The following is a 23,840-nucleotide window of genomic DNA, read 5'->3' on the forward strand; positions in this document are numbered from 1 at the left end:
ACTACTCACGTGGGTGTAACATTATGTAAGCCTGCGTTATAACTATATAAACATGTAGGATTTTGTTTATATTTTCTGAAAAACAAAAGTTTTTATTTTGTATAACGAGACGCGCATGCTCATATCTTCGGGTTCTTTGATAAATAATGTTGTCTGTTACTCGTGTGTTTAAAACTCTTAAAGTTTAATGATTCGTTGATTAGAGAATCTTAAGGAATACAAAATCTTGGCCGTCTATAACAATTCATGTGCTAACAATAAAGAAGTGAGAGAAATCTATGTATCAATTTTCAGAGTAAGCTTAAAGTTAATTTAGAGTACTTGAAATATTCTGTTTTTAAATGTATTGCAAATAAAGGAGGTCACCATATTCAATAAAATGCCATTAACTTGACAGAATATCTCGCCACCTATAAATTCTGTATGCATGGAATAAAGTGTTGACATAAATGTTATCTTTAAAACCAGGTTGCCAGATAAAACAACAGCTAATGACAAAATTGCTATAGCAATACATCCCAGGCAAATAAATTATTCAGAGATTTAATTTGCACTGCAAATCATGTGGAAATATATTCTTTCACAAGCAGCTTTCTCCGTTTGACACGCTTTCTGTGAACAGATCGATAGAGCTTGCACAAATGAATAGAGAATTTAATGTCAACAATACACCAATAGCCGCATTGCCAATAGAAACACTTCGATCCGACCCAGATTCCATATTTAGGATCGAGTTTCAGAACAACTTGATAGAAAACAACGGCTCACTGCGCATGTTTGCACGCGCCCCTGGGAAATCAATCTTGAATTTGCTTAATTGGGTTATTCTGTTTATTTTCTTGTTGATTTAGAACAAGTATTTGATTTTATTCAAATGGAAGTCCATGAGTAACTAATTGTGTGTTCTTCTTGACGACATTTACAAGCTTATTTCTGATTCAAGACTCTTTCGATATGAAGGTTTCCTACTATTTTCTATTAATTCATATGTAATTACCAGTAATTTTGATTTTACTTCCTTTGCAAAAAGTTGCATAATATTCGGGAGAGGGTAGATAAAGTGGTAGATAGAAAGATAAGCTGGCACCGGCTGACTTTTTAGGGAGCAATATGACGTATCTCACACCAACCAAAACTGTTTTAAAAATATATTTTCTGCGATCATTAGATGCTTTTAAGACTTGTAGAATATTGTGATTTCCTATTCGTAATTTGTAACTGAGTTTCAATATAATGGGTATCCTCATACCGACACAGGTCACTGTGATCTTGATAAGATGTTCAGATACCATGCTGGTTCGCAGGCACAAACAACAGCGTTCATAAGCAATCTGGTATCTATATTTAGTGATAACTTCTGCGCATAATTTCTGTAAGACGCAGTTAAGTTCACCAGAGTTTCAGCAATAAACGCAGTATTACAGAAACAATATTTCTCTGTTGTTTATATGGAAGTCGTAATCAATATAAGAGGAAGTAAGGCAAGAAAGAGAAGAATGTACTGTTACCAAATCCTATTGGAGGCTGGTATTGTATTGTATTCAAATACGTTGTATCGGTATTTAACTATATAGGCTTCAATTGACCAAACCTGTCGGTTTGTGGTAACTTATGTTTTTGTTTCTCAAAAGCCAAAAAATAGTAGATGAATAAATAGATAAATAAATATAAATAAATGAATAGATAAATAAAGATGATATTTGATATGGCATCGGTACTTTTTTGGCTAAGTGTTGTTATATTTTCTGGTCCATTAGGATCATTGAGTTCATTCAATATATTTTCGCTTAAGCCGGGCTTGGATGGGCGGTGTGGTGGTGGGGAGGGGGGAAGGAGGGATGTTGCACATTTCATTACATCTCACGAACGAACTCGTTCAAACGGAGTCCGATTAGTTCTACGCGCAAAAGGATCTCCTTATATTATTATTGTTCATTACATTGCCTAATTCTAACGTTTTCCTTCTGGACTAACATCCTTCCATGTACCTCTTTTTCAGTTCTCGGCGATATATGACCATTTTGTGTCGATTCGCCGTAAAACCCAACTCACTCACTAACTTATTAAGTTAGTTTGTATAAATATGTTTTGATTAACCAGTTTTGTCGCTATGCAGAAAGGAAACACGCAGTAAACGTCAGAACAGAGCCCAAGCTAGACTGGCCTTTCAGTCGTTAGAGTCATTAAATGTTAAGCACTTGGCCATAAAATCAATCCCCTCTCATAGTACTTTCTGAAATATTTTACAATATCTTTTATCTGTGACTGTTGAGATAAGACACAGTAAAGGGTGAGTTGGGGTGCACATAAAGAGGAAAAGAGGATTTCTAATGGACCCATTGACATAAATTTTCTTAAATAGAATCTCAACAGACGACTGTGTCGGCAAAATTGGGACTTTTACCAGCACACATTACTCGTCTCCCAACATTATTGTTTCCGGAATGGTGTACTTCTTGATAGCTTCCAAGTTTCTACTTTGAGTTTATGATCACACAATTAGCAGTGAAAGTAGAAGTTAAATTCAGTTCAATATAAACTTGAGTGATTAAGTAGCACTGGTAATAATAGTTATCGTTTCATAATTGATTAAAACAAATAGCTCTCGGATTGATTTCAGTGAACAATTCTTCCTACTGTTTACTGAGGACAAATAGCAAACAAAAAGGTCGGATGTAAATTACCAACGCCACATAAATCATAATCTTGAATGTGTTTTCAGGAAAAAGATTACATTGATTTGTAACTCTCAATATTGGTTTGATCACAGGCCTGCTTCAAAATCTGGTTATTTGTCCGTCGATGTACTAAGTTTCTCACCCTGTGATTGAAAAGTTTTTAGTTATTTTTTTGTGTGTTCTACTTTTAGTTGTGTGCATTTTCCTCCGGTTAAAGGTTCTGGTCGTTTTCCTTTGGAAAAAGTACATGTATCATTCACGTTGCTTTGAGATAGATATCAACTTCATTTTCATGCGTTCAAGTTGCTGGAGTATTTTGTTTTTGTTTTTGTTGGATTTAACGTCGCACCGACACATGATAGGTCATATGGCGACTTTTCAGCTTTAATGGTGGAGGAAGACCCCAGGTGCCCCTCCGTGCATTATTTCATCACGAGCGGACACCTGGGTAGAACCACCGACCTTCCGTAAGCCAGCTGGATAGCTTCCTCACATGAAGAATTCAACGCCCCGAGTGAAGCTCGAACCCACATCGAAGAGGGGCAAGTGATTTGAAGTCAGCGACCTTAACCACTCGTTGCTGGAGTAAGAACAGTTCTATTGTTTATTGCGATAGTGTTATTGTGATATTTTAATATGAGTGTACCCTTTGGTGTTTTGAAGTGTTTATCTTAGAGTTCCGCTCGCCAATAAGAGGTTGTTTGTAAACGGTTGATAGCTGTAGTTCAATTCAATACTTTAATTTCATAGTATTCTGCGTCTGAAAGGCCTTATTAACAAATTAGACGCAGTTGTATTTCGAAGCGACGCATTTAGTGTTGTTATGTTGTTAAAGTTATGACGATAATTGTCTGAATGGCATTTATGCTTTACAAAGGTGTACCTTTTACAATAAAAATCACCTTCCTGATGGAAATCATCCACAATTCATAACCTGATATAAAGAGATTTTTATGATGTTTGACTCAATCAACAAAATTGCATTTGCATGTTTCGTTGGTGGTTTTGCAGTTTATCTAGAGGAGATATAAATACAGGCGATATATTCAACCCATTATAAAATGTGTTCGCATTTTATCTGGTGTAAATAATCATAACGCATAAAGCAGTTTGAGATTACGTCTGTTCGTTTAGTTTTGTCCGTTCCTGCTACTCTGTCTCAAAAGAAATGTTAGTAAAAAGTGCAGTAGGCAATGCCATAACAATATCCATATATGAACAATATATTCCAGTGCTGTTGATATATGCTCGTGCTATAAATATATGCCCGTACTTTACCCGAACTCAGAAAGAATATAAGGATCTTACATGCCTGTCTATGTAAGACGTGTTTTCCCTACCGAGAGACAGTGTAGAATGTAAAACCAAGCTCTAGGTAGGCCGGAAAAAGTAAGCTTGTTGCTATAACCATATACGTTAGTATGAATTTAAAATAACATGTTAAAATATTTGTTGCATAAATTTCTTTCTCCTTCGCACTCTTGCACAACCTTACATAAATGTTTTTGTCGAAACAAATTCAGAATAACGATCTTTTTAATATCTACTTAAGTAATCTATTCAGCCGCTAATAGCCCTTATAAGGAAAGTTATAATAGTCTTTATAATTGTAGCGGAAATAAAGACAAGTATCTCACACTTATTTTTGCATATAATATCAAAGTTCAATGATTGTTTTTAGCGTTTTAAGAAAGAGAGGGCGGAAAAGCGTTTTGTGCGTTTTGTATTCATACAGAGCAATATACGTAATGCAAATTTTATATAAATATAATGAAAAAGAAGTGTTGTGGGAAATTTACTGGTACAAGAGCAAGATGTATCATGGTGTTATATTAAGGTTTTTGAAAGTATTCATTACTGGAATAAACTTGTGATTTTTTAGAGTTGACGCAGCAGTTTCGTGATTTTTGAAACAAACAGCCGTCAATTTACGGCATTGTTACATTCAACCGTAGCTATCGTATTTCAGGATAATCATTCTTTAGCGAGGAACGCCCTGAAGTAATTACACTTATTCTGTCAATCATTATTTATTTGTCTTAAAGTGTCACACAATATGCAATTCAAGTTGACGGAACGTTCGGCACTTCAGTATCTCTCTTGATTTCTTGACAGACAGCACTTATATTTTATTCTGTTCTCTACAGACTGACTGCGTCGCGTCAGACAATAACATACGGACCTGTGAACAGGAATAAAAAATAAAATACAAAGTGTAACGAATTTGACCTATGGTCAAGAACGTCATGTACAAGAAAAGCATACACGTGCGAAAACCTCTGTAGTTACTAACACTTAGCTAAACAGAACACATAACTACATGTACATAAACATTTTTATGTGACGATACGGGGAAGCAGTAAATATTTGAATTCTATCCTATCTTGTTTTGGCATAAATGTTCAATTTTTCATTTCATAACGTAAGATATTCGCATCAACTTTATGAAATATGTGGCTAATACTTGCTCTTCCAAAATGTCAAATATCTTTATTACTTCGTCTGCGTTGAGAATATGCATCTCGTACCTAAACTGACATTTCATATCCTTTAATGTCAGTTGGGGATAATTTCTAACCACAAATTTTATCTTCATTCCATTGTGTCTGATTTCTGTATGGATGTTAAGTGTGATCACTCATTATATGTTCAAAGCGATTACTTTAAGAAACGTGTTTAGAACATATTCGGAAAAATACTAAAGGCAAATTTGTTAAGTTGTTTGCATGTTGAAACACTTTTCATGAAAATTGTTGACTGTATCCATTCATGATTCTCAAGGAAACAAGGTGATTTCGTGCTTTGATAACAACAAACGCCTCTACAAAAAAAACTTTTTTTCAAGATTATTGCGTTATCTCAAAATTTCTACCTTGCAATTATTATCTACAATTTAATGACACTTGTGTAACAAAGACAAACAGGAAATGATTCCATTTTTACAGTCAAGTAGGGTGTGTTGGAATCAACAGTATAAAAACAGCTGTTCCGGGTTTTGTTGACGAAGCTGTTAAAAACCTTCTGCTAAATGAATAAGAACTGGTAAATATACCAAGCAGGGTGATTACTTTGTTAAAGCATAAAAAACGTTTGAAATAAGGGAACTAGTTGCTATGGAAACTGTCTGGCAAGTAAGGGAGATAAATGGACAGAGTCGTAGTGAACGTGGACAGTTATTGTTTGATGACAATGGCTCGGAGTGTAAGTATAATTATTTGTTACGTGTATGTAGTTGTTTATTTCAAGAAATGTTACCAACTTTACTTTTTTGAGTAAAATATGCGCCCCTTTTAATCAACTTGTATATAGAATTTAATTTGAAATTACCGATCTGATCCTTTGCCAGTCTTCCATTTCTTTGGTCTTCTTTCTGAGACTCCAAGCTATAGAGAAAATTCAGCTCAGTTGAAATTCGATTTGCGTTAATATTTTTTCTTCGAAAAACAGTTTTAAGTAAACAACAATTGGCTGAAGTTCAACTTAGTAAATGGATATCGTAAAGGTTGAAAATATTAAGCAATATAAATGGTACGGCCGTTGCTTGTCGGGAAAGGCTAGACAGTATTATTTGGAAATATGTAGTTAAAATAAGATTAAAGAATAGAACCACCTAAACTGAGTTAGAAGACAACACATTACTTTCCGTAGTTTTTATCATCATAACATTTTCCATTGAAAAACTCAAATTCACCGTGATTTATTTTTAAATCAGAAAAAAGGAAAAGCAGTATCGATGTATTAAATGTGTTTAGAAGAGCACCACCGTACAGCCTGCGGAATATTTGACAAAACACGGTGGGCGATAATGCTTTAAACGTTATAAGCTGAACAAGAAAGATCGTTTGAGCCGTGCCAGAAAAACCAACATAGTGGGTTTGCGACACATGGATCCAGACAGCTGCGCAACCGCGCAGTCTGGTCAGGCTCCATGCTGTTCGCTTTTAAAGCTATGGAATTGAGGAAACTGTTAGCGAACAGCATGGATCCTGACCAACTGCGCGGAGCGCAGGCTGGTCTGGATCCATGCTGGTCGCAAACCCACTATGTTGGTTTTCTCATGGCACGGCTCATTTATCTTAAGTTCCTAATAAGTAAATAATTGGTTACATCCATCATGTCAGATTCACTTATTCTTGTATATTGGACTGGAGATTCTAATTGTTTTAACTGGTGCTGGAAAACTCTATCCGACACCCGGTATCCGGGGTGCAAGACGACCCACGCACTGCAGGATAAGGAACTGCATTTATGAAGTAGGGTTGTGCAGAAATATTTATCATAAAAAGGATACACATCAAATACGTCGATAGTACCTTTGTTTTTCTTAAGCATATTTTTTCGGTGAAACTGGAACCGCACGTGTTTCTTTCCCTTTGACTTGTTTCCGTTTCCCGTGCTTTATTTAAATAGGCTACCGTAAGAATATAGCGCTACTAAGAACGTCTTTCGTATTATCTCAATTTTAGTATAATGTTTTGGAAAAGGGCATGCAAGAAAAAGATTATATCTCTATCACTGACGGATGGAAATAAACCCATGCAATCTTGCGGTATACGCAGAACCTCGTTACCCTCGAGCCGGATATTTCCATTTGCACTAAGGAAAACAGACCTAAAATAGGGAAATGGCGCGAATAAATGGTAATCGCTTAATGGCGGATTTAAATAATTCTCAGTTCTGTTTGCTCTGTAAAGCATTTTTTCCTTACTTTGATTGCAATTTTGTTGTTGAAATCTAATGACAGATCTATGCAATACACCACCACTACAATTAGGGGTATCATTTCTAACGGATGCATCTAAAATAATCCATTTTTCTTCTTATTTTATTCAGCAATGACAATATTTTCCCGAAAAATGTAAGTTACAAATATTTAAAAAGTGTCCTATTGCCTGTTGTTTCTCAGTTCTATAAAGAATAAAGAAGACCATCTATATAGCTTGTCCATATCTTTAACCAGTCAAAAACTCTTACAAGGTCACAGCGTCAGAAAACTTTCAGCGTATAAAATAATTCGTAGTGTAAAAGATAACCGTTTTAAAAAGGTAACCCGCAGATTATCCGTAGGAAAAACGTTTAAATTTGTATTATTTGTACTATTGTAAGTTGATTAATTAACAAATATACAGTACAGATAGGGGGAATAAAAAGCTCGAATACATTCCGGTAGAATCAATTTAAAATAAATGTTACATAAAACCTTACAATCACCTAGGCAAGTTTAATAAAGAAATCTATTTTCTTCATTCACATTTTATATCCTCCTTTTGAAACGAATCTTAAATTAATTAAGTATGTTTTACGATTTAAAAGCAGTATATAGTGTTTTGTAATAGTCAACAATATGAGGGCATAAAACTGTCAGTGATCTCTTGCTGGCAAAGAACATCAAGTTTTATCATGCATCGTTTATAATTTTCATAAAAATTCTTTTACAGCCACACATCATTAGATTACTTAGATAATAATGAATGCTCTTATAAGTTTTATCATAAATACTGGAAATGGTCCTAGTTGTACCGATCTTGAATCACTTATTTATACATTTGCTTTTTTTCAGTTGTATGAATCATCTTAAACCTTTTAGCTTAATATATAATGTCGCATACAATGTATTTGGTCTCCAGTTTTGCAAAAAAGTGAACATTTTCAGCCTCATTCTAGAGATACATTTTCCTAGTGTTATTATCACCCCGCCGATGAAATCGGGAGGTGGGTATTGAAATGGCGTTGTCAGTCCGTCAGTCCGTCCGTCCGCAGCCATTTCTCAGTAACTACCTGGTAGAATTTCATGAACCTTGAAATAAACATGAACCAACATACTGCGATGATGCCCGTCAAGTTTTTTTTGGATTGGTCAATTTCCCTTAGAGTTATTGCCCTTGATTTAATGAAAAATGTCCGTTCGCAGCCACTTCTTTCATTCTTTTCCATGAACATTTATTATAAACATGGGAAGTTGTGTACCCACACCTAGTCGCCCCCTTGCCTTGGTCACACCCACTCCCCCCCCCCCCCCCCCCCCCCCCATTTTTTTTTCATTCTTTTTTTTATTTTTTATTTTTTTCAAATTTTCCTCGAATATTTATCAACATGCAAAGTGTACCATTCTCTCACCTCACTCCTCCACCCAGTCATGCTCAGCACCCCGATCACGCACCCCCCCCATATTTTTTTCATTTTTAATTTTCCATCAATATTTATAATCAACATATAAAGTTTTGTACCCTAACACTCCCCCCACCCCCACCCACCCCAAACCCAAAAAAACATTCATTTTCTGTTAATTTTATTTTTGACTAATGAAATTATTTGCTTCTTTGTAACATTCTTAACTTTTTGCCAGATATATTTTTTTGCCTTTTCTCACCACAGACCCTTTCGGCGGGGGATACAAATTCATCGAATTTGCTTGTTAATGTTGCAATCTTCGAACTATAGCAACGAATTAGTGAGTAGTTTAGATGTTCTCCAAAATTATTGTTCATGACTATCATACAAGAATAGTTGAGTATACTGGATAATATTACCACTATTGTAACATCATCAAGTATAATTATGCCTTTATATTTTCTCTCGCAGAGCTTTAGTAAGAAAACCAAGATCGTTTTATTGTACATCTTTGTATATGTCCTCCGCTTCTTTTTGCATAAACATGGAGTTATTTCCGACTCATTCAGCCTCTTATTTATCTAAAAGATTTATCGCCCAGTCCATCAGGATAGCCCAGCATGTAGCTGGAAGTTTTTCTTGTAGCGTACAAAACCGCCGAGTGCTTCTGAAGGTAATTACAGAATGGACGAGGAAGTTTTTATCGATTCCTGTAGCGACATACAACTCCTGTAATCAGATTTAGAGCTATCTACTAAAAATAGGTTACTGTAAAGCTAAACATTCGATGTTCTGTGTATATATTCCGGTTGAAGTTAGTTTGAAATAGGAAGAAGTTTACTACAATTTGTTATACCATTGTAATTCATGGCTCGTATTGGTTTTGTATGCTTGAATAGAATTGGTAGTTTTCCGTAAGATTATTTCCAAAGCCAAAGCGTTTGCTGAAGTTGTATTGGAAATTGCGGCGCTCAAGTTTTCTGCAAAGTTTGTCTTTTTTACAGGCATATATTGCGTACTTATTCTAATGGAAAATCTGGGAATGTAATGCTGTATGATTTCTGGGTTAATTCTGTTTTGTAAACACTGGGTACTTCGGCAAGAAGGACTAGTATATGTGGAATATAACTGAGTGTTGGATTTGAATATCTCCAGTTGGTGTTTTAAAGTTTTTATACATTATCACTTCTGCAAAAGGACTAACGAACTGTGAAATTACACAAATGAGTTGTGCATTGCAGTAGAAATATTTAAGCGATAACATTTTGCAGGCTGTTTTCAAATGTCAGTGAATTCTAATTGGAATGAAGCCGCATCATCACGATTTTATAGCATTTGTTGTGTGATGTATCATAGCATTTAAAGTTCACAATTGGCAGATCATATATTGTTCAAAGCGTTTTGAAAAATCTGTAATGGAAAACATGGATAGTCAGTGGCAAGCTCAGCCTGAGCAGGATTTAGAACATGGTGAACTACTAGGGGATGAAGAGCCCATGGACCACACACATACACATAAACAACCAGAACATGAGGAACCTGAAGAAATTGCAATTGAAGGTACTGATAACGATAATAATAAAGATAAGAATATAGGATTATTTATGTAAAATTATGACAACTTAAGCACTGTTTTAATTATGTATCTTTCTAGAGCAGGTATAAGCCTAAGAAATAGCAGAATGAGGTACTGATAACTGTTTTATTGTGAGTACATTCGCATAAAGTGATGTTGGTTTGATTAAATTATGAACGCCATGCAATGTTTATAATTAAACTATTGTTATCAGACAAAAATATAGAAATGCAGAAGTGGGCTGAAAAAATGGTATTGCTGGCTGTTTGTTTATTGATATAAAATGTTAACACTATGTATAAGAAACACTATGCAGTCATTAAGAAGGTGAAGATAGGGTAATTGATAAGATTGTTTCATAAGATAATTGGTGAAGAATGTTAGTTGTTAGTATCAGATATGCTAAGTAACATGTCAGACAGTACAGAGAAAATGGCAATGGTATGTATGTTTTATAAACATTGCTACTAATTAGATATTACAGAAATAACTGGGTCGAATGAAGACTTGGACTGAGACTCACAGTCTTCAACGTTTAGTTATTGTGGTTGTTCATAATCGTCTATAACAGCATACTTTGTTTTAACCGATACTATAAATAGCACCATAATTGATTTTCTTAGCAAAGTTAAACAGTTCTTTACAGTAGAACATACAAATTCAGTCGATATTCCTTCGAGGAACGCACAGTGCTGATACGACACATATATTTCCTCTTTGCGACCAGCGTATAATGTCACAAAGGCTTTGTATGAACAGATCAAACATCAGACAAATGTAATCACGAATAAGTTCTGTCTATACTTTGTCTGTTGTCTATAATACCTTATTTGATAGCTCTTACTGGCGAAGCAATCATATATTAGATTAAATAGTATATAAATGAAAGAAATGTTTATATGGAATAAAAGGGATTTGTTACACCAACAAAAGTATGACAACGAACATCCAGACAAAATATAAATTGCATTATTTAGTTAAAGTATACACGCAGTTGAAAACTTTGACAAGACGTTCTATCCGTATGTCTTCTATCTTTATCCGGAGCATGCAGCGCGGACGTGACATTGTGCATTGAAGACAACAATGGAAATAACTTGTGTCATAAGGGAGGAATATCGAATGATTTTTATTTTCTACAATCTCAACCATAAACGTACTTAGATTCTTACACAATCTTCCGCGTTTGCGATAATTTATATCAAGAAAAAAAATCAGTAGAAAAGTCACATACTGATTCCCACGTTCTCTAGATTTTTTTTTGAAGAAAAAGGTCACTCGCAAAGACATACCATTATCTGAAAAATAATCTCGGCACTACAGAATTGATGAAAGTAATTTCCATGTCTTAGACCTAGTATATCACAATTCTCATTTCTGAGACACGTATATTATGAACTTGGTGGAAATATTTCTTGCTAAATTTCTTCTGAATCATCATAAACACTACCAGTATAATCCAGACAACGCTGGAAAACTGTTTTACAAACTTGAGATTTTTCTCATTTTCCATGTATTTGCTCGTGTGCATTCAAGTGTTCTAAATCAAGTGAAACATTCTGCAGAATTTGTAACTTTTTAAATATTTACCAGAGACTTCTGTCATTCCATATCAAAATATCTCCGTTTGAATCGTCTTTTCTTTTGCGATTTTTCTCCTCAAATACTTATTTTTAATGCTTCGCCCTTAGTCTACTTACAAAACACCTCAGTATATTTTCATTTTTGTTGTGCGGTAAAAGTTACAGGCAATGACCCGTTCATGAAATCATAATAAGGACCTCTAAAATTCCAGTCTGACTATTATCAAATCATTGTTATGGGTATGACATTGTCCCAAAATTCAGAAATCAAATTAATGCAACGTATTCAACATGAATATTATATGGTTTGTTTGAGTTATGTCAGTCAGCAAAGTACAACATAGGCTCTTATTCCTTTCAGTATTATTGATTTAAAGTCGGTGTTATTTTTCTTTCCTATAGACTAAAATCGAGTCCACCTATTATCAGAGTCAAGCAGATCAATACATCTTCATTGTTTGCCTATTCTTCTTCTATACATATTACTCTTTCACAAATGATAATATCAATAAAGATCTTTTAAAAATGAAAGAAAACAAAAAACCATTGATGAATTGCTGAGTGTGTGTATCTCTAATTCTTATTTATTGCATATTATACTAGACTTCTATATTTTCTGGCGGATCATAGAATCAAATAGATATAATTTATGGAACGCATTTCTACAAAGAAATAATACATATATTATTATCATTATGAATTGTAACGAGTAAGCATTTTTTTTTTTCAATCATGGTTCCTAAACTCTAGGGAATTTTATATATTTGCTTATTTGGATGGTGAATAAACCAGGAGGTGAGAGCGAAATGAAGTCTAAATACTGACCTGTTTCACTCTAACCCCTTGGAATGATATTGTGTGACGGTTGTTGTAAATTTCTTTTTTAACAAAGCAAATTGTTGCGAAAGAAAAATGCTAAAATACAATTGGCTTAAAGGCGTATCCAGTCTTAATTCTCAATGCTTTCTAATCTACGGAAACTAGCATTTTAATGTGCTCGGAAAGGCGTCGCATGAGTACATAAACATATATCTATTATTTATATGATTCCATTTCAACAACATTCTACGCAAATTGCAGGTGCGCGTTATCAAGTACGGGGGGATAATGTTTTATCCCTGGGGAAAAGATATTACGTGCGGTATCTGGAATAAAATGTCGACGTTTTAATATAAAAGCTTATTTCTCTTGACGTATTAACTATAATATAGTTTTACAGAGCGTTTGAATTTACATATTAGCATTGCTTTTTATTGATTTTCAGTCCCATCTGTTAAAAACATGTTGCAATATTTTTCCTGAATACATAGAATAAATCTACGGGAAATTTGAACTTTATACATTCGTGGTCTTTTCATGTGAATGAAATGCAGTATTTGTTATTTGTAACAAAATCGATCTAGATATCTCGGAATATCCGTGCACCTAAACATCTAATAATGTTGTCTGCAATGGTTAATTTGTTATAAGTACATACAAATACAAAAAGTCCATTAAACTTCAGTATAATGTTTATGGCGTCATAGTAAATGACAAGACAGATATCAAACTCATCGACCGGCAGACATTCATCAACGTGGAAATTGTCTTGTGCTGTCATTAATGGAATAAATAATGCGTTCATTCAAATATAGTTAGATTAGTTTCAGTATGTATTATTCAATACAACCTGATTGCATGGTTTAGCAAAGACGTTCATTCAGCGGTGAACCGATATCAACGTTGCCGATACCTGTATCACTAATATTCGAAAAACGGCGACAACTTTCTAACATACGTGTGAACACTCATTTTCTTAGTTAGATCATTTCCTGGTAGATTCTATAATTCAATATTTGAAAAAAAATGAAAAAATGATACAGAAACACGTTTGCACACACATTTAACATACCCCCACCCCCCGCCTCCTTCAATAATCTTATTCAGTGTGTAAGGAATTTGACAGGGTTTACATAATTATACGGGGCCTTATGATAAATGTTAGCATTAAAGGCAGGGTTTTCACATGCATGAATAACAGAAAAAATAATCCTGTAATATTGTTATCTTCGCCAGTTTAGAAAGGGAAGAAGATGTCTATTTAAAGTTATATCTGTACTGGATCGCCCCTGTCAAGACCAAACATTTTTAAATCATTTTACTGGATGACCATCATCCTGTCTCTTAATCACGGTTTATCAAAGAATATTTACGCTACGTAAGCCGCTAGTGTAGTTCGACATAATTTTCTAATGAAAAAAAAGCAGGATGTCCTAATGAATATGATAGAAATTACCGAGTATTTTTGTCATTAAGTAGACGATGGTACCAACACAATAAAAGTTTCTGTATTGTTACTCAAGCTGAATCTGGTGTCGTCACATGTGTCTGTAGACACTTTGGTCAATATTGATTACTAGACTCCTAGAGGGTTTAATTTTCTCAGGTTTGTATGACGCAAGTCTTGTCCTTGTGTTTAGTGCAAAGAGTTAAAGAAAGTTTAATGAGAAAACACATTCACTTCAATAAAATATTCAGACCAATTACGTTGTCGATAAAGTCTTGCGTTTGACTATTTTGCAAAATGCACTGGTTGTTTTCATTCCGTTTGCTGCATCCAATATTGCTTGTAATATGTCAAGAGCTTGATCGTCAAACAATGTACCATCATATAGTTTACTGCGTTGTAAAAATAACATTGTATGAGCAGATTTACGAGCGCTTAAATGGCGTCTTATACACTCAGTGAGTTCATTAACATTCTTCCTTTCACAAATATGAGACTGTAATAACAATAATTCTTGATTATTTGTGTTTATTACTGATATTTCATGTTCTCTTTGTGCGCCTTGGGGAATATCAGGCATGAGATTAATATCATTTTGAATACAGCAGATCAAACATCAGTTAGGGAATGTGAACACTCCGTTCATATTCTTTCAGATGTTCTTGCATAATTGAAAAATACATGAATAATTCAGGCTTTTAATTCGTTTAGCCAAAGCTGGGATAATATCTATTAAATGCAAACTTGCAGAAACATCTTCACCTCCAATAGAATACACCGAATCATGCACGTGCTGCCGTCTCTGATATATGTAGTCTATATGTGCAGTAAGCTAATTATTTTATTGTTTTTTATGAATTCCAAGACACATAGGTTTTTCATATAGCACTATTTCTGCAGAATTTACAAGTCAATTTCTCCGCCGCATTAAATGGTAAAAGTTTTGCATTGTATATCACTATAAAGGGACCAAGAACAGGTGACAAAATTAGAATTAATTTGTAATGACGATGTATTCAGATGAAATTAAAGGCAGATGTCTTAATTTGTACAATTTCGTATTGCATCAGCAATATATAAGATGACCATGGAATTTGGCGACATTTGTCAAACAACATACATACATTCATTTATCCGAAAACATAGTTGTGTTGCAAGGAGTGCCCAGAATCGTTCAAAGCATTTCACGCAATACAGTTGTCAAACATTAAAACTATATTCAACGGTCTTTTCTCAGCATAAATGTAAAACTGGCATGAATAATATTTTGCACAGTGTTTTAGAACAAATAGATTTTAGCCTGACTCTAGAACCCTCAAAGTCTGAAATATTTTTTATAGTAGACACCATGGCTTACTCCTACTCTCAATAGTTGTTTGTCATTTATTTGCAGAAGAAACTCAAAACGATACGTTGTAGATTAAATAAAACGAGTTTCAAAATAGGATTGTCCGCCTTTTGTGCATATAACAATCTAGATATATATTTTCTTCATCGTCCAGATTCCCTTAAGTACATCGGCTATTACGAAATGAAGTTTTTTCCCCGAGGAAACGAGTCATTGATAGTTCTCTGTAATAAAAAAATCAATGCTTTAATGTAAAAGCTTATATCCTTTGGGGAATAGACGGTAATATTTGATTTGCAGATGTTTTGGAATTTACATATTTTGGCCTTGATCTTAGTTTTGATATTAACTTAATATTTCCTTGGTTTTCCCATGGTATTTATAATTATCTGCAGTGTCTCATTTTATTTCTCCATAAATATGACATTTGCAAATTTGCAAAAAAGATTGACCACATGTTTTAGAGAACGAATCTGCATCTGCCAATTTTGTTACAAACAAAAAAAATATTTGGTTTTCCTAAACATTTTAGGTTGTAATAAGTTTCTTTACATTCATTGTACCCCTATCAGCCGTTTTATATATAGTTCGTTAGTCGATCGTATAGTGGATTTTATTTAGTACATAAAAACATGAGGTACAAAGTTCTTTAAATATGATTTATTCATTCCAAATCCCGAAATGATCCTGAATTAATTAATACATAAAAACTCTCTCTCTAGATGCACATTTAAAATAAATAATTCTATCTTTCTTAAATTCATTTATCCGTAGTTCCAAAATAGTCCTTTAAAATAAAATAAGTTTAATAATAATTATTATAATTTAGAATCTTAAATGCCAAAACGGAGAGACACCCATCATCTAACAGCTCTGTTCGAAAACTGAGGCGCTCTGCAGCAAAAGTGCTGCCCAGCTAAGGTGCTCTCCCATCCTACATACTAAACCCACATATCAGTCTGTCAATGAGACAAGAGTTATATAGCAAAACCGTTAAGGATGATGTGTCAACTGCTGACCATTTCTCATGCCACCTTAGTGGAATTAGTACATAATATATTCTAACAAGGTATATTTAAGGAAATCAATCCAGTAACATCTTATAATAAGGATAGATATCTGCACGTCGAATAGATACCACGGTGGAACTTGTCATGCTTTATGTAAACTTGCTGACCCTTAAATTAGTCTCGCCTTTACTATAGTCTAGCTACTTTAAAGAAAATGAATATGATTTCAAGTTTAGAAAATAGTTGAAATCAAAATCTTATTAATTACAATAACGATACAGTCATAGTATTATATCATGTAATCCTTTCATCAGACATTTGTTGCGTCATTGCGCACGTCTTTTAATGGAAATGCCTTCATTTAGGGGTATAATATACTTAATAGTATGCCACTAGTTCCAACAAAATCTATTTCTATAGTATATTGATTTAGTCAGGCAAATGTAAAGTTTTATAAGAGCTGTTATAGTGAAAATATTTTGAAAATGGAGACAGTTTTGTTTGGCTTTTTATATATGCATCAATGTCAGTTTTGGTATGGGAATAAAACAAATGTTTACCTTTGAACCTGAACCTTACATACACCATTATTGGCATTCTGCTTGAAATATTCTTTATTTTTTCAAAAATATTTTTGCACTACGTGTGTTTTTCCTTTTAAAGTTAACATTATTTAATTGTGAAATGGAATCTATAGAGCCTAAATGATTGTTCTGTTCTTTATTTTCCTCTTGCATATTATGTCGGACACTTAATTCTTTGACGGCGAACTATCCAACTTCCCATTCATTTTACTCTCCTTTATTCATAATGTTATGCAGAGCAATGGCACCAGTGTCACATGGGCTATCTCTCCCCATGCCAACTGTCTAATTTTTGAGCGGGACAAAATGTCTTCTTTCCCTGAAAAAACAAAACGGTTTTCGTGTGTTAATCACATTTAGTGATAACTTTAATTATTGCGAAAATGATACAGCAGCTCTATGAGCAGATAAGCGGCGTCTCATGTAGTGTTTTTATTAACATTCTTCCTTCCAGAAATATGAAAATGTAATAGTAATAATTCCTGATTATATGTGTTTATTACCGTTATTTCATGCACCTTGGGGAATATCAAGGACGAAATTAATATCATTTTGAATGCAGAGGCTCTTTGAAAGGAGATACTCCATTGATATTTCTTCAGCAAGTCATGCTTATCAATATTGATGAGTCAAGATCTTAGTCTGTTTAGCTAATACTGGAATAATATTTATGCCACTGGCAATAATATTTTGTATCTCCATTGATATTTCTTCAGCAAGTCATGCTTATCAACATTGATGAGTCAAGATCTTAGTCTGTTTAGCTAATACTGGAATAATATTTATGCCACTGGCAATAATATTTTGTATCTCCATTGATATTTCTTCAGCAACTCATGCTTATCAACATTGATGAGTCAAGATCTTAGTCTGTTTAGCTAATACTGGAATAATATTTATGCCACTGGCAATAATAGTTTGCCTCGAGTCTTCCACATATCTGGGACATGTAATCTGAATGCAATTAACCAACCATTGCGTTGCTATATCTCAGCCATTAACATTACATGACTCAGAAGCTTTTGTATATCATTTAATTTATTTCTGCAGAATTCACTAGGTCATTTTTCCTATCGCAATTATTGCTCAAGAATTTGCACTGTGAAGGAATCAAGCTTAGCAATTGAACTGTCCGGTTATCCGTTTGTAAGTCCGTCCGTACGAACCAGATTGTGTAGATCCCACATAAATTACCATATTCAGTTCATACTCACACACATTAATCTTTGTGTCATTACCAACAAACTAACCTATATATGGATGACCTTGACCCTCATATGACAGCACCTTTTAACTTATAATCTTCGTAAACAATATCTTTGGTCCTACAGCCCACATAAATGACCCGATTTAGTTCATATTCACACTCAACAATCCTTGTGACAACTTATATAAATGACATTGACACTCATTTGACATTCACCTTCAAATTATAAACCTTAATTAACAACGGTCTTACATCCCACATAAATGACCCAATTTAGTTCATACTCAACTCAACAAACCTTATGGCAAGACCTGCAAACTTACCTATATATATAGATGACCTTCATATGACCTTCACCTTTGAACTTAAAACCTAGAAAAAAACCAAAACTTCTTTGGTCGTACATTCGGGGCATGATTTTGAGTTAGCTTCTTTTTCATAATGAACTATCCCGAATAGGTCTAAATCGTTTTAATTTGAACAATTTAGGTAAGACGCAAGAAATATACTACATGATATGACGGAACAGGGCGACATTAATCAAACTAACATACTAGCCAAAATAACATACTAGTCGTACATTCTGATTAGATTTACTAAGACTTAAAGATCTATACAAACAATAACAAGGTACATACATTAAACTGTCTATAAGTGAAATATCTATGTCGTTCTTGCATGCGAATGGTCCTACTAAATGACTCAGTGTTTGTGTCACGAGACACAAGAATTCATCTTTACAAAGAATATGTCTATGTCTAAAGACCAGCATTCGACTTAAGGAGAATACTTGCGATATTAAATGGCTTCGAATTTTTCCCACTGTTTTGTTTTAAACAAAATACTTCAGACCTTGTTTTTAGAACCCTCAGAACCTGTAAAAATGTGATAAAGCACCGTTATCATGGTTTTACTTTCTTTCTCAGTAAGTGTTAATCAAATACTTGCTGTGGAGAGCATGGAGAAAATAATAATAATAATAACAACATCAATTTCCAAATGGAATTGTCAGCCCTGTCTTTAATTGTGCATAAACAATCTAGATATATTTTCTCCATAGTAACCCCATGCCAGCTGCATTCTATTGAATATTGTAATTGGCATCAGCTATTCCGAGATAAATCCCCCAAAGGAAAGAAATAAACTAATAATAAACTATAGTTTTCTGTAATAAAAAATCAATGCCTTAATGCCGTGGGGGAAAGGACTGTAATATCTTATTTGCAGAATTTTACATATTTTGACATTAACTATCATAATTTTTTTGGAGTAAGCTTGCGCATGCACGCAAAGCTATAAATATCGTTCTGAAATAGTCAGTTTGTCTTAAAAGCTATTACCTGCCATTGACACCAAAAACACACAATAATCTTAGCTGTATTTAAAAAAGTTCTTCGTATTCAGAGTCTCCTTGTATAGGTGGAAATAAGTATTAATCCTTTCTTAATTAGTAAATATATTTCAATGATAATATTGACCACTGCTGAGCGGTGCCCGACTGTGTTTATTTAAATTGTTTACTTTATCTGTTTGTGGATATGCTTGCCGTGTACACACCCATACACTGCCAAAGGATTGTAGTCAGAAGGGGATGCATTTTTGGAAGCTGGCTTTTCCTACTGCATATCAATTCTTGCTTTTAAGGTTCTCAGCTGTTTATCTCACTAATTTTGTTACCCTCAAATAATCACGCACACAATGGTTATTTTTTTCACCATACAAACTCCACACTATCCTAACCTTACCTCCGTTAAATGTAATAAGATGATTCCTTTAAACATTGCATTATGTTCACCCATCTCAATCTTAGTTTGATAAGGAAACCCCTAATCTTTCAGATGTTGCAAACCTATCTCAGTTGCCAGCCTTTCTGTACTATAGTTCTTTCAATGAACAATAAATCTTAAACCTGCGTATTGCTACCCATATCATGAATGTAACTAAAACTTTTCTTCCGTTCCCTTCGGAATTTAGATTTATGCACAACGTCTAATATTATTTGTTACATAAATATTACATTCACAGAAATATAGACCATGAGTTTTAGACAACCTTATTTTCAACTTCTGCTTCCTAAAGGTTTTAGATTGTGATAATGCATATAACGTATTGTATTCATGTAATCTGATAGTTGACCTTTTCCTTCAAACCTGTTAACATCTTAGCATGTTCATCAAAGAATTTAAATGGAGAATGACTTTCATGAAAACGGCATGTGCAGTCGAGACTGGGTAATATATTAAAAGAGCTTTCTCAAATCATCAAATTTTCATTATAGACTTTTATATCAGGCACATATAAAACGTTATTATAACGGTAAATGTGTTTTTTAGAATATGTTCTTTAGATTAAAGACAAACCAGTTACATTGTTTTAACAGAGGAAGAAAATGTTCAAATCATTCATATACCATTATGGTCTTTTGCTTGACATATATAATTTCTTCATATGACCTAATTTTCCCATTCTTACCAAAACGTACGAGTCTTTGCAATATCTAACCATATTCTTTACTACTGGGAGGATTGTAAAATTAGGTAGAATTCATTTAGACCCGAAATCAACGGTTCTTCTTGTAGCATTAAGGTGTCTGTGATATCCACGAGAAAGAGGTTTATTGTTTCTTTATTGCTCTATAAGAAGAAGCTAATTTTGTGAAATGTGTCCGCCGTCTTCTTTAGAAAGTTTAATCAATATCTTATTACTGAAGAGACTTTTATATTCAATGATATGCATTACACCAGTCTTCTTTCCACGTGATGTTAAAGGATAAAGAGATCGTCTAGAATGCAATCCCCGGAGTAATTATCAGGGATATATCGTATTGACCTTTATTTGGTAAGGACGATGCAAAGTGGTGACAAGTTTCATATCCGTATCTTAGTTGTGTTTTGCATCTTGCAGCGAACAAGCAATCTCTGTTATGTCTTGTGGTATTCTAATCAATTTGGTTAGGTCGGCATGCACAGCATAGAACAGTATTTTATCCTAGGGTCACTTAAATACTTTTAAATATGTAATGGTTTGTCTTGTTTTATCTATATGTTTTACATTCATGATTTTTGAGTCGGCTAAACGATGAAATCGTTTTGACGAGTCCTTGCTATCCAGCGATTCTCTAAGTCTAAATGGACCAAATAACACAGTGAAGGGATGTAGTTCCATTAGATTTCTCAAACTTCAAACAGTTCACTGCATGAATGAAGTTAAGTTGTGTGAATTCCCTTTGCTATGACCAATATACGATGTAATCTGTCATATTTATGACTTGTAATTGTGCAATACTCGAATGTAACTCATTAAGCATAAATGTGCATTTTATGAATTGCGCAGACTTACAAAGCTTGCGTAACATCCAGCGAAAGACAAAAAATAGTTACACAGGGCTCCAGATAAGATGCGTATTAGCGTAAGTGTAATCATATCCGGATATAATATTTTGGGTAAATATCGAGCTGTGTTATGAAATTTTAACATTAAAGTAACAGACATGATAGATATTATTGTAACAGAAATGATTCTAGAATTTATTTTTATAATACATACATAGAATCAATATCAGACTTAGATTCTAGTGCTGAGGCATGACCTGAAAGTAAAAATATGAAGTGACAGTCATTCATACTTTGAATATTGTAATACTAAAAAAGAATCTAGAGGTAATATTTAGAAATTGAAACATAAAATTTTCAGTTAGAAATCGCACCAAAGGCTGTATCAAGGGTCTACATTTTCAAAATTTCCTTGTGGTGATACCCCAAACCCTAATTGCAGGAGGGGGTATCCTCCCACACCCTCCCCCCCCATATTGCCACTTTACAGTTTGATACATTTGCCCTTTTACCACCTGCCACAATGCCCATTTCAAAATCTGACTGCAGTTCAAAGCGGGAAGGAACACCCCTCCCCAAACCCACCCTGCTACCGACCACGTAAAAATGGCTCAAACATTTTTTCAGCCCAGTCTGGGCCTGTCTGTCTACATGAATCAAAACGGATAATTGAAAGTACATAGACTTGGGGACTACTGACATGGTTTTGAAGGGGTTAACAGGTCTGAAATAGAATAAATGATGGTTTTAACTAAAAAAGAACTGCATTTATTAATATTGGTTATCTTTTCCGAAATTGGTAGCTAGTCCGAGTAACTTCTCTTTGTTTCGAATGCGCATTTTTCCTGTCAGTGTAAACATTCATGACACTATATATTGACACTCAGCAACATTTACATATCTTTAAACGCAAAAGTAAGTATACTTTAAATTCACACCCATAATATGATTGAACAATACCTAGCGTGTGACACGGTTATTGCCAGGCCCCTTATCTGTAAAATATCTGAACAGTTCTTTCGTCCATCCGTTACAAATTGTATGTGGCAATCCGCGCTATAAAATTTCAATATATAAATTTTCATATTCAAATTTTATCCTGTGCGAATATATACCAGCCGATAATTGCCTGTTTTGGTAATGCCGGAGGCAAATGTTTACTGGAAAAATATTTATAGTCATGGGCAGTATCTTAGTGTCACCTGTCAAATTGTAGTTTGTACTTTCAACATTTTTATTTTTGCGAACCACTCTTCGATTTTAGAGAAATATATTGGGTTTAAATACTTGTATAATGTCAATCAAAGTTTTATTAGTCGACTCTCAGGCCCTTCAGGCCTTTGATTGTTGATTTGAATTGCATTTTTTGTTTATGTTGAATGCATATTTGTTTGTATTGTTTGCAATTGATTCTGTAAAGAAATTTTGAACGTGTACACGTGCATGAAAAGAGTGCTATAGAAATGTGGTATAATGATAGTAGTAATAATAAAAATAATGATAACAATAAATAGATAAATAATAATGCTCTTTAGCAAGTTATGGGTTTGTATGCTGTCTGAGCGGATAGAATGTTAGTTTGATTAGTCCAGTTATCATGATATGGCGATCTCGAGGGTTTATGTTTAATTACTTCATATTATATAACAACTAGTGCTGGTATATATCTTGCATTTCATTCTGCTTAAGGAAAAGATGATAAAAAACGGAGTCCAGCATCGATTTTCTTTTTATCTCGAGCTCATTTTATCAGCATTTATTCATTTTACCTGTGATTAATACAACATAATCCGCTTTAGTAAGATTTAACTTCATCTTCAATGGCTGCTCACTATTGCCTCCAAATTGGTAGAATAAAACGCGATGGCGCTTATTGGATTCTGTAAAGATGTACTGAGAATAATGTTAGAGGTGTCAACGAAATGGAATTAGGATAGTCTTCTTTAGTCTTAATATGGAATATCTACCATATAAATCGTGACAAGAGATACCTAAAATGTCTTGTATCATTTGTAATATTGGGCCGAATCAAGATCGAATTTCACCGTAAATATATTTATACAAATAGTAATGTTTTCTGTTGATGCTATTTCGATGTAAATAAGATGTGAAACCAAAATCTGTAGTCCTGTACCTATACTGTGT

General features: G+C 33.9%; 1 protein-coding gene across 18 annotated transcripts in view; it reads left to right on the forward strand.

The window, feature by feature from the left end:
* The window catches only part of LOC123556604 (uncharacterized), a 169,382-nt gene that overhangs the window by 106,460 nt on the left and 39,082 nt on the right, over positions 1–23,840 (forward strand). Inside the window, exons 1-2 of one of the 18 annotated variants that reach the window (XM_045347453.2) lie at positions 4,395–5,879; positions 9,794–10,349. The exons of 16 other annotated variants lie outside the window; for them this stretch is intronic. In XM_045347453.2, the coding sequence (XP_045203388.1) occupies positions 10,205–10,349 (145 nt within the window). In that variant the 5' untranslated portion in view covers positions 4,395–5,879; positions 9,794–10,204. Of the gene's footprint in view, positions 1–4,394; positions 5,880–9,793; positions 10,350–23,840 lie in introns of those variants that run through there. One more of the 18 variants, XM_045347454.2, reaches the window with a different exon arrangement.

Source organism: Mercenaria mercenaria, chromosome 5, assembly GCF_021730395.1.
Source record: "Mercenaria mercenaria strain notata chromosome 5, MADL_Memer_1, whole genome shotgun sequence".
In the NCBI taxonomy this organism is placed as follows: Eukaryota; Metazoa; Mollusca; class Bivalvia; order Venerida; family Veneridae; genus Mercenaria; species Mercenaria mercenaria.